The 13,274-nt window shown below is 39.3% G+C and overlaps 1 protein-coding gene across 1 annotated transcript; it reads right to left on the reverse strand.

The window, feature by feature from the left end:
• Positions 1 to 1,071: 1,071 nt before the first annotated feature.
• gnat2 (guanine nucleotide binding protein (G protein), alpha transducing activity polypeptide 2) lies at positions 1,072 to 6,708 on the reverse strand (the record flags this gene model as incomplete). Its single annotated transcript, XM_079181028.1, has 8 exons — positions 1,072 to 1,262; positions 1,760 to 1,913; positions 2,005 to 2,134; positions 2,242 to 2,370; positions 2,515 to 2,672; positions 2,812 to 2,953; positions 3,472 to 3,514; positions 6,603 to 6,708. The coding sequence occupies 8 exons, from the start codon at positions 6,706 to 6,708 to the stop codon at positions 1,072 to 1,074; spliced, it is 1,053 nt and encodes a 350-aa protein (XP_079037154.1).
• Positions 6,709 to 13,274: the final 6,566 nt, after the last annotated feature.

Here is a 13,274-nt window from a genome sequence, read left to right on the forward strand (position 1 = left end):
ATATTGAATTACCTACTCTTATGTACAAAGTTTCTCTACCGTGTTTGACCTTCTGCAATTTATTTATCACATTAACTTGTCAAATGAATTGAATACATTAACACTATTTAGATTAGATACATGTACAATTTGGTTTGTCATCTGGATATACTGCAAGCACTGGGAATATCTGAGATATTTACTCTGCAACTTTTTACAGTTTAAATATCAAGACCACAGAGACTACTGTACTCAAAAACAAAAACAAGGTTGGAATGTTGCTATTCAAAATATTAATATTTCCCCCCGATTTTATTGTTTAATATTTTTTTTTTTTACAGAGATTATATCTTATTATTATTATATTGGTCTTAATTATAAATTCAACTCAAAACACAGTAGCGTTAGTCAAAAGGAAGCGACGAGGATCGGATGAGCAACTACTTCATCTTCATACCTTTAAACCAGCAGCGTCTGGTGTGAGAAAAATACTGTACTTCAGAAAACCTTGTAGAAAGCTGTATGTCCACAACAACAATATGGTGACTTGATGATTGTTTCATTATGCATTATGCATTATGTTGCAGGGATGTACTATTGGAGAAGGTAATGTGCTAGGAGCAGTCAAGGACCGGGACTTGGCTTGGAAGCGATGGCGTGAACACAACAAACACGATCTTCTGCGCTCCAACGCTACACAGTTAATGCCAATACGTGAGGGGTTCAGGTGGGAAAGGGAGTTCTGCAAAGAAGAGCAAAAACAACAAAATGAATCTCATACATGTTGAAATCACCTTAAATCATTTGTAAAACTCTTGGATCCGTCGTTAAATGGTATGCATTTTGCTCCATTCATAGCTACAGTATATAATTAGGTTGCAAAGTTGCTAAATTGTCTGGTTCGTGTTGGTTCATGTCATGGTCAGAAGTTGTTGCTTGGCAACACAGGACTGCATGATATGATTCGCTGTATGAGGGTTAAATTGAATCATCTGGGGTCTGCCTCATCTGGACCCTATTACTCTGTATCAACTTAGTCCCTGGGAGAGACGTGATGTGGTCACTGCTCACCTCTTTTCACTCTCGAGCTGCTTAGAAGAGACCGCAACTTTTAAGGTTTTCTTTGATGATGATGTCTGTCACAGCGTTGAACACAATCTCAACGTTCCTTGTGTCCGTGGCACAGGTCAGGTGGCAGTAGATTTCTTTCACACCCTTCTTCATGTTCAGTTCCAGGAACTGCAACTTGATGTAGTTGCTGGCGTCCTCGTACGAGTTGCAGCCTAAAGAGAGATGAAGGGTGTGAACATGGGATCGGATTTATGAGAATTTATGAGTTTTGTTGTGAAAAAGAACAAAAGTACCCTGATCTTTACATCAAGCACTCTGCATCTCTGTGTCGGTCAGCTGACATGACATGAGTTTGATATAATTGCTTGCATCACATAATTTAAGTGAGGGAGCAACACTGAAGCTCTCACTGTCTGCAGTTATAATCTCAATATTCCTTACTTGATCAATTTAGTTTTCCTTTATCATTTTTACCGATTGGTTTGCTTATCACACATTCTCCTGTTACAGTCTCAATCGAAGATGAAGGATTAATTGTTGGCAGCAGACTGTGATCCACTCTAACTGCATGCCTGACAGATTTAGTTTCCCTGTTCATCTAGCCTGATATCCTCACTGCTACGACAAGCTTTGCTCTGTCATAGCACAGTTTGCAGCAGGTATGGCTGACAAACCATTGACGCAGCATCAGTCTGTAGGTCTGTCTTACCATCATAGTCTGGGAAGCAGATGCTCAGGTGGACTTTCTTGATCTTTTCTTCAAAGAGATCCTTCTTGTTGAGGAAAAGCACGATGGAGGTCAGTGCAAAGAATCTGTGGTTGCAGATACTGTTGAAGAGATGGAGGGACTCGTGCATGCGGTTCTGAAAAGGTCAGAGACAAACAGGTTAAGTTTACTAGCCGACCTGTCTGTCGTCTCATGCTTTACGACCTGGTAGTGGAGTCTCAACTCACCACTTCGTCGTCCTCGACCAGCACCATGTCGTATGCACTGAGAGCTCCGCAAAAGATGATGCAGGTCACACCCTCGAAACAGTGGATCCACTTCTTTCTCTCTGACCTCTGGCCACCCACATCGAACATCCTGTTCACCACACAGAAAGTCATAAACAAACTTAGTCCCAGATATCTCGGTGCGGTCGTTTTTTGCAGGCGTCACAGACTTTAGTTTAGTGCCCCGTTGTGACTCACCTGAAGTACAACTCTTTGCAGGCAAACTGTTCTTCAATGATACCAGTTGTTTTGACTCGAGACCGCAGCACGTCCTGCTCAGTGGGGAGGTAATCTGGCTTGGAGATTCGGTCCATTTCATTGAGGTAGCTGATGATGGCAGAACAAACCGTACAGAAGTCAGGCCTCAGACAAACAAAATCACCTTTATCTATCAGCATTAAACCAGCTGCCTCTTCCGTTTTACATGTAATCCCTTAACTGTGTTAATCCCAGGAGTAGACATGAACTCACTAGCCAGCAGAGTCGTTCAGTTGGTACTCAGCAGCTCTGTCGAAGCCGGCCTGCACACTACTGTCTTTCCACAGCTTCATGATGACATCAGACAGCTCAGTAGGCATTGTGCCTTCTTCAATGGAGTCTGACAAGTTCTGCAGCTTCTGTGCCAACTCCTGTGGTTGAAAAGCACACAGAAAGATCCATCAGCACCGTCACAGTACTTTAACTACTTCATAGTACGATTTTATGTCAGTGGTAATGATTAACTCTGCAAGTTAATCAGGTCTACATCTTTGAAGTGTCATATGAGACCTGTGTAGCAGGCGAGGCAAAATCAATGCCCAGAACCTCCATGCCTCTGATGATAGCCAGAGTAGACTGCAGGATGTTGCCGTAGACGACTGCTCTGAACTCCATCTGTTCCTCTTTTGTGTAACCACCTTGATGCAGAATCCTGTACACAGATGAAAGTGTGTAGTAGCATAGGCCGACATTTGTAACAATAATCCTCTGCTAGGCTTAGCTGGTTGGTCATTTATATATCCCTAATATATAAAAGAAATGTTGTATTAAAAACCTTCATTTAATATAAATACCAGGATCTTGCAGATGTATGATTGGTTTGGATTTCCACATGTAAAAGTCCTGCAATATAGAAACAACCCACTGGACATCCACTGGCGCTTGTTCTCACAGCGCCACCCCGTGGTGTGTTTCTGACCTCACTCAGCTCTCATTGCCAGAGTGAAGCTAACAGCACAAAACAAGTGCTGACAAATCAGAGTAAGCGGATGTTTGCCCTATTGACCTTTTGTTTAAAGGCTTCACTGCAAGTAAAACAGTCAGAGATGAGGGAGCTTTGGCCTGCTGGCTGTATGCCTGACCGATGAGATTGAAAACACTTTCATTGCTAGACACTGACATGGTGTGGATTACACAAAAACAGATTGTATCAATTATTTAAATACTTACTTCATTTGCTTTACAATGGTGCTTTTCCCTGACTCACCAGCACCTGTAAGAGAGTGAAAAGATTAGCAACAACACACATAGCTGCTGTGTTTATCGTTGCCATTGAGTCGAAACACACTGTAAGCCGTATACAGCTATGAATGTGCTTTGACGATGCACGCAATTTAAAGAAGCAGTCTGCCCAGAGTAGACAAAAATGCTGTGACTTTGACCGAAAGTGCTATCTATCTGTTTTTAGTTTCAGGATGATTTTCTGTAGTTTGCAGATATCTGCCTTCATCACATGGGAGCAAAACTCAATGACATTCAGTTTGTACAATGCAAATAGTTATACTGGAGAAACCCATAAGTAACACATATCTTTATGGAAATCATGACAATGCTCTTCAAGAAAATCCATTATGAACAGTTTCACAAATATCTGTTTTTGTATTAAAGGTCCCCGGTCTATCTCCATGCAAATATATGTGTGTCATTATTAGACCATTCATTTAAAGTAGACCTTTACGTGGGCCTGAGTTCGCTTTAAAAACTCTTTCCCTTGTCTGAGCCAAATGTAAAAAAGTAATGCAAAACTCATACAATTGATAAAAAACAGGCACAGAAAGATGCTCTATAACATGCACGTTCGGCAGAGCAAACAGACAAAATATATTTGTAGCGCATTTAACAAACAAAATCAGCTACGGTTGAGAAAAATGCAGTTTAAGGGGATAAAAGCAAGACAAGACAATGTTGTCGGAGGGAGTGGAGAGGACAGATTTTTTTATGTGTGCATTCATTGCTGATCTTTTCAGCTGGTCTGTGAAATGATGGTGATCATGAAGTTGTCTGAAGTGTTCTGGCTCCCAGTTTCATGTGATGCCTTGTGACGGTTTAAAACAGGACACTAAACTGGCTAAAGGCTCCGCCAACAAGAACAACATAATCTCCTTGCCGCACAAAAACAAAGCTCTTGCCTTTTTTGTCTGGCTAAGCTATAATGTAGTCTAAATTGGTCTTCTGTAAGCAATTCGTGTCAGATTATCAGAAGATTTTTGTACACTGAACACTCATTCTGTAACAAATGCCACTAAGCTCCAGTGTGTTGGCAGACATCTCTAAACTTAAGCAAATCACACTGAAACTGAATGAGGCAATCCAGAGAGGACAGGAAACATGTAGTGAAATGTAGCTTGTGCATACATTGTACATTGATGCATAATGTAAACTGTGCAGTTATGTACAATTCAAGTCACAGTTGGGTGTGCGAGCTAAAGATTGCAGGCAGATCAGGCTCTCTGCAGCACTGTAAGCTATCTCGTATCACAGAGCAACCTAAGCTGGCTCTCTGCTCTCACCGAAGCCACGTTGAGCTCAATACCACATCCGAACCTTTCAGGGAAAAACTATTTTACCCCACTGGCAGTCATTTACTCCCTGATCTTTGTGATCAGGTAGTAAAGGCGACACTGTGACAGTATAAGACTGGTTTTCATCAGCTGTGACGATTTAGTTAAGAGCGCCTTTATCCTCTCTGAGTCATTCTTTCACCTTGTGTTCATTAGGGAATGTGCCGTTAGGCTTTGCAGTGACATTAAATCTGGGCTTTAGTTAATTAACTAAAAAGGGTGCAGATTTTGCAGACACACTTTTTCTCAGTTCCAAGTAACTAACTATATTTAGGTTTCTTTGTTATACCCTCTTGATGAAGCTCTTTGCAAAAGCTATTTTTATGTATCGTAAATATTCAAGTTTATTAAGAAATCTTCACTTGTAAATATTTCACTTGTTAGCACACCGTCACACAAGGGACTAACAGCAAACGTAAATAAAAACAGCTTTTTCTGGGTCCATTCTCAATGTCCATCAGAGCCCAGCAGATGACACTCTTGTAATCTTTATCTACTCAGTTCCTACTGTCTGACCTCTAACACTATACTGCTGGAGAAGCAGCTCCTCTGTGAATCTAAAGGAAGTAAATATTAAGTCTCTGAATAGTGTTTCAGACGCACAGATTACTTTCTGAAAGAATAATGCAATGTTGTGAAAATAAAACCACCAATATTTTTTCTACTACTGTTTTTTTAATCATGTTTGTTTAACACTGTGTCCTCGACTTTCATCATTTATATAACATTGGTGGCAATAAAACACTTTTTATATTGTGCAGGTTGAGGGATCAACAAAGACTTCACCAAGTGGATCTGCGCTAAACCAGTTAGCTAATCGGATTGACATATCACAGCTGGCCTGTGATTCATTTAGACCAAAGGCTATGATGGTTTTAAGCACCAATGTCCTAATAGCTGTTCTTGATTTGTAGACGCAGGGGGTAAAAATCTAAGTACCTTTTGCTTCTACTTTTTTTTAAATTGTATGTATTTGTTGAATATTTAAAAAGAAGAACATGTAGGTTCTGCAAATTCTTAAAAGAAGCTCACCATAATAGTAAAAACACAACTTAAAAACAGCTGACCAAGTTCTCAAGTCTCTACAGTATTTATATTATAAGTATAAACATAAGTAGTTAACGTGAAAGTCAATTCCTAATGTTTAGTTTTTAGTATACTTTGAAATCTGGTGTCTAAATTATTCCAAAGTGCTGTATTGAGTTTCATCTCAGATCTTTGTGTTAGCTGCTCATCCTGCAAACGTCTCTCTCATATCTCCCTCATAATTACCTCTCAAGCTTAAACAGTCCTCCCCTTTTTTTTTAATAAACTAATGTAGAGTTTAATTCAGAAACAAATCCTCTGAGCATACTTTATCTTACATCTAACTAAGCAGTGAACATTTGTCTCAGAGAAGTTTGAAGCACCTCAGATGGCTCTTATCCCAGATTTGAAGAATATGCAGCAAATGAGTCAATAAACTTAGAGTGAATTATCATTAGCTTATGAATACATTATTATGAATTGCATTTTATAATTTATCAGTTACACCTGCTGGTTGTTGGCTGACTGCAAGACTACTGTTCTACTTTGCAGACAGAACGCTTTGTTAAAAAAGAGAGAAAAAAGTTAAAAATCAGAATTAATTAAGCACTGAATGTATTGAAGTGAAGCCCCTTCAGTCTGAGCACTTTGCATCACTTCCAGTCTGGGACAAAACACACAACTTCCAACAAGCCTATTCATAAGTGCACTTACCAAGCAGTAATAGCTTGACTGTTTTAGAGTCCTTATCAGCATCTTCTTGGAGTTGCTTTTCCAACTCCTTAGACTTTTTGTCCTCGGCGCTTGCTCCCGCACCCATGGCTTCTTCCTCCAGAAACTCAAGATCCTCAAGGATGGAAATTTTGACGGTTCACTGTGAGCTGTAGAGCAGAGAATCTGGTGCAACACTAATCGTGCTGAGAGGCGATTTCCGAGAGGATAGGGGATTGAGAGGGAGGTGCTTGAGCTTTCTTGGCCTCTTTCGATAAGGTGATCAGAGAGACTGTCCAAAAGTTCAAATCAATTCAGCAGCTCTGTCCAGCAGATATCCTCCCTTTAATTCCCTCTGCTTAAACCCCGGACTTAGAAGGTGCCTCTTCCTGATTGGCCAGTCAATCCAATTATCGAAACAAGGGCAATAGTGAATGATGTAAAGAAAAGGAGAAAAATAAACTCACCCACATACTTGGACTCAGTGAGAATCTTCTCAATGACTGATCTCATCAGTCATTGAGAAGATTTGTCCATATACATATGTACAAAATGAGTCTATGGGTGTGAAAGTACACTATATAACTCTATATATAACTGTTTCTACGGCTGTGGTATGTGCACATTAGGAAAACAATATAAACTGTATTTCCTGTCATCATAGAGCCTCATATATTTGTTGGGGTAACCATTTTGAAACATTTAGACTTGACTGGGAGCAAGACGTCCATTTATATCAATGTGTGGTTTGCAGGCAGTGTGCATACATTTGATCCATGCTGTATGTCCTGTCGGACTTTTAACTTCAGTGTCAGTCACGTGGACAAAGCAGGGAGGCATTAACCTCTCCTAAACGTCTTATAGTTAAGACGTTTAAATCCCAGGTGGTGTGGTGCCTGCTAAATAAAGCAACTGACGGTGCTCTTTGCTGTTTAGTGGGGTCTCAGCAATAACATGACCTAACTATGTTTCCCAAGTTACATCCAACATAACTGAAACTATCTAAATAACATATTAGTGTTTTCTTTCAGCCAGAGCAGACACTTTTAAGACAGTAGGTGGGATGTTACGTGCATTAAGCTTGTTGTTGCACGATTGGAGCAGCTGATCGGTGAGCAGGTCAGCCCTGTGACACTGATGGGTGGAGGTCAGTGGGCCTGGTCTTGAGGGCTGCTACCGCCCTGCGTGTTAGAGGACATTCATTGACATACTATATTGCTGATGTATATTCCCCCCCCCCCCCCCCCAAAAAAAGCACATCAGAAACCAGCAGGGTGTTTACAAAATGTTGTTTGGTTTAATTTATTACCTTTCATGTCCCATTGCTTTTTAGTGAAGCGTTTTAATTTATCTTTTACTTTACGTTCTTTTGACATTTGACATTTTAGAGGTGTGATCAAAGCATAAATCAGTTTTGGTTGCTGAATGTTTAAAACCTTTGTATTTGATGGAGGTAAAGTTCTGGATGGATGTTTGGATAGTTTGATACCAGTGTCCTGGTCCTGAATAGACTCGTTAAAACCTATTTTAATGTAGCCTGTAATAGAGTGCTGCAGGGATGAGGTATTTTTGTAGGCCAACCTGGTAAGTTAGCATCATTTGTGATTTTTATTTTCATTGGATTTTGGATTATTGCAGAAAATAAACCCTGTGGCAGATACAAGACATCTACAGTAGATTCTTGTCTGCGTTTAGATATTCTTCAACACGCTGCTGCACAAACTGGCAAATTAATCAGGAACATGCAATTTTACTTTTACATTTAATGCAAAAATTCTTTATGGCTTTAATATTTGGAGATAATATTAATTTGTAATTGTTTTGTGACTACACACATGTTTCGATAGAAATATCTGCTATTCATAGATTTGTTGAATTGATGTTATTAATCTTCTAATTTTTTGTGTTTAATGTGTCGTGATGATTATGGCTAAAATGATCTACATCAGCTGCAGCTGTTTGAATGCACAGTCATCTACATCATCACGCCATAAAGCTTTTTATGCCTCCGCGCCGGCAACAACCATGGCCAAAGGGATTATGTTTTTGGTTTGTCCGTCCATCTGTACGTCCGTCCGACGTGTTCTCGTAAACACCATTTGTGCAATCCAATACCCATACTACCATATTAATATGCCAGAAAACGATTTAGTATGTCCCAATACATACTATTTAAAATGCAGCATGCTAAAAATAGCAGGATGTCCTCCTGCATCCGGTCACATTTTGCAGTATGTAAGCAGTATGTATTTCTGGACATTCTGATCCACAACCCTCTATGCAGCGGAGATATGAGCAAGAGGGTCAAAGTTGAAGCTGCACTGTTATGACTAAGTATATGTCCCAAGTGAATGCATGCTGCATGCAACAGTGCTTACTTTGTAAAGGCAGCTGCACGATGAAATGAAAGCAAAAACATCAAGAGAGGGAATTTCTTCAAATTGTACAAACGTCTACCTGGACTCAAGGTTGAACCGATTTAGTGTTTAGAAAAGCATGTTTTTGGCCATAACTCAAGAATTAAAATTCAATGCTTATGACAATTTAACACAAATGTCTAATAGGATAAAATGATGAAGTGATGAAGTGATGACATTTTGGACTGACATGCCATGTAAACTTGACATTGGCATTCAACCACAAGGCGGTAATTCTAGTTTATCAAGTGAAATCTGATGAACTAGAGGTGAATTACTGTATTTAAAAAAAGCCTTTTGTAAACTTTGCACATATTGTTCCCGCGTGTTTCTAACTTTCTCTGCACGTTTATTGTAGGAGGAGCAGGTTTAAGAGAAGTTGGATCAGACATCAGTGACATCAGGGTCAAACAGGCTCAGCGGGCAGCTAAAGGATTGACAGACTGGGATCTCTGAAGCAGGAAAAGTGTGACATGTGAATGAAGGTGACAACAGAAACAGTGATTACATGAAGTTTCACTCTGGCTTTGTTTCCTGTTTTAAACTAAGTTCAACCTTACAGGCATTAATATACTTGTTTTTCGTTTTTTCTAATGAGTCTGTTGTCATATTTTAACAGCCGCACAAATATAAAAGAAAACAACTCTAATCATTGACTCCAATCACTTTTTAAATGTAGATATTGTATAATCGATGCATCAAAAAAAGGAAATCCCACTTTCCCTTTCATACTGCCTCACTTGCACCATGTCAGAGTCCAGTTCTGTGTTGAGATACTGAGCACTTAGCTCACGTCACTCTGCCTAAGCATGTAGTGCTAATTGCCTGGGGCAGGGTGTTTCGGGTCTAAATCCTTGAATGCTTCCAAGCAGGCTAATCGCAGTAGCACATCTAGTGATGGTGGCCAATCTCATTAGGAGGAGGATGGCCTAGCCCTGCTTTGTGCTCAGTCCCTACGTCTCTGATCTGTTGACAAGATTACACACAGAGCCACAGATCAACCAGAGATGCAGGGGCTTAATGCATCGTCTTTTTGGGTGGAGGGTGCAGGGAAACTGAACATGTAGGACTTGTGTTTTTGGCGACATACTACAACACATCACGGTGCAGAAAGGATGGATAAGGATCCTATATTTATTTGTCAAAGTAGGTCAAGCTGGAGGCTCATTGATGCTTCATCCACAACATTAGTAAAACACCAACACTCTCATGATCACAGTGAGCCTTTTGCCATTCAATGCATCATCAAACACCTCATATTACAGCCATAAATACACAAGAAATAGCTAATTCTCCTGCTTAAATTTGGGACTTCACTGAGGTCGAAATGTAGAGCCTCTCAGATGGATCATCTTTACATCCTCAGTGTGACGTGTGGTGTTGCTTTGTAATTCCTCGGCAGACTCCATTACAGGAGATCCCGTCCCACTGATGAGCTCATGTGGTTTTACTCTCCATGCTTTTTAATAAGTCTGCCAAATAAATGAGTGTACTCACTCTGATGACGCATAGGGGAAGCTTGGAGACCTCATACTGTAGCAAGATGTGATACTCGCTGTTAATCCTCTTACACAATACGTCTTGTGAATCCATCTTATAGCTACCATTAACTCTGTAGAATTAAGGATTACATCATTTTTTTTTTTAAGATTTTATTTGCATCCAAACAGTAAAAGATTTTGAGTATTTTTATTAGATTTCTTTCTGTGATTTCAATTATGAAATATAGAGATAAATGAACACTATGGTATTTATGCATGTACGATTATTTTTGAAAGATCTTTGTATGTATTTCTGAGCTAAAATCATTTAAAGTATTTTTCTTTGATTTCATTTTAAATCATTAAATGGTTTATTTTCTATTTTTGTTGGTTTGCAGAGTTTAATTGAATTTTCTCAGTATTTCTGATTGAAAAATTCAAAAAGAAGAGACAAATAGCAAAAGAGTGGCAAAATGTCAAGCTCCAGAATCAAAATAATATACATATATAAACAAAAGAAAATAAATGCTATTCAGCGCAGCACAGCAGAAACAGAATGACGATTGCTCTTTTCACACGGTCTGAATCCAACGTCCTTTGTTCTTTCGTTCAGTTTACATCCGCCTTTGTTCCTCCCACAACCCCAAAACTTCTCCAAATGTTTCTGTGTTAATGTCCGGTAACTGATTGGCCACCTACTGTATGCACAGGGTTTTCATGCAGTTTGCACAGTGCATGCTGGGACACTTAGAACATAATCCAAATTCTCTCTTAATGCTTTCTCAATGGCATGCATGTATGTATAGATGCATGTATAGATGTGTCTTTGCCATAGGAGGAAGCTGTGTGTCCAAGGTCAACGTTTATTTTCCTGAAGAGGAATTAACCACAGACAGATTAACTTTAGAGGAAACGAGTGAAAAGAAGTCAGAGCGCACAAGAGTGGAGTTAATGTGATTTTGTTAACGAATTCAATACATTAGACTCCTTATCCTCATTCATCCGTTCACTTCTGTTATTACTATCTGATACAGCAAACACTTTGACTGTCTTGAGCTGTCTGCAGCTCTCAATCACAGTCAACTGTGCACTCACACATCCATCTCCATCTACTCTGAAATGTTGTCAGGGAAGAAGAAGACGTCACATTACCCGTTGTGTCATCAGCTTCATCTCTCCTGCAAAACACCACAATATCTGGATTCCTCAACATCGTTTACTTTGGACCTATTCCCACTCATTCACCATGATCTTCATCTTTATAAACATTAACCGGTACAATAAGAAACAGATTACGGGTTAAAAATCTCATATTTGTCTTCTGTCCCAAGATGGTCAACTAAAATCTGCCACAGGTTTCTTTTTGTTTTATAATCACCCATCTTTAAAAACTCATCATAAATGAAGACCACATGGATGGACATTAGCTAATGCTACTGCTGCGTTATTAAACATTAAACAATATAGTTATATTCTATTAGACACCATGTTTACATTTTGGGTATGAACCAAACATAGACCATCTTTCCTTCTATATAATGAATGACTTGTGCTGAGCCTCATGACTATTACACTGACACTCGTGGCCTGTTTTGAAAAATAAAAACAACTAAATCATTCCTAGAATATAGTATAATTCTGAGGCTATATACTATGTGCCCTTTCAAGGTCCATCATTTTAATTAAAATGTGTCTTTGGCGATTTAAACATGTTCTACCATTTTAATGGTGTCACTGAGCAGCTTTTCTCTCACTCACATTCACAGACTGCAGTAAAATGAAGTGCTGCAGTCTGTGTCACTACTTCCATATAAATACCACAAGAGGGCGCTGGCTCCACATTGCACACATTGAAACGTGAAGGATTATAAACGGTCACTGTTTTGCACTTATATGTGTTTTTCAGCCAGGAGGTGACTCTGATATATTGATCCTTCAGGTGATTATGTCAGGACTGAATAGACGTCGGGTTTCCATCATCCTGTCATATTTTACTGTGAGCTCCTCCTGGTCTGTATTTACAAAGGCAGTGTGACGTAAAACCCATAAATCCTGCAGAGAGGAAAGACGGATGTTAGACTGATTTGTGCTCTCATCTGCATGTCTCTCTGGAATATAAATGGTTTTCTAAGAATACTTTGCACCGCAGGCTACTCTGTCACTACTGTCCTCTCTCATCACACTGCCTCTCCTCTCACAGGCCTGTGAGAAGTCACAACAATCAAATGATTGAGCATCATTCAGGGCCATCCCAACAGAAGAGGTGGAACAAAAGGGTGATCTTCAAGTGTAATTTTATCATACATTTAGTATAATTAGAGCTGATATAAGTGGATTAATCAATTAGTTGACTTGGTTGCATTTGGACTGTTGGTTAGACCCCAAAAAAGCAATTTGAAGACGTTTAAAGCCCATCCTGGCTTGTTGTTGCTTTGATTATGAAGTATTTTCACATTTGTCTGACATTTTACAGAACATTTTTTAAACAATAATGAAAATAGTTCTCAGTTGACCCCCTGAAACTAATAAATACATGAGAAATAAAACTTAAAAAGTGTGTCAAAAAATGATATAGTGAAACTATGAAATTCTCAAGTGTTGTCACATTCCTTTGTAGCATTTTATTTTCCTATGAATCTTTCTATAAACACAACTTTTCTCCCCATTGATTTGCTCATGATTTGTGGTTGTCATAGCAACAGCAGAACTGCAGACTGCCTGCAAGTGTGTTTTGTACCCGGTGTGTGTGTGTGTGTGTGTGTGTGTGTGTGTGTGTG

The sequence above is a fragment of the Pholis gunnellus genome (assembly GCF_910591455.1).
Source record: "Pholis gunnellus genome assembly, chromosome: 2".
Lineage (NCBI taxonomy): Eukaryota > Metazoa > Chordata > Actinopteri > Perciformes > Pholidae > Pholis > Pholis gunnellus.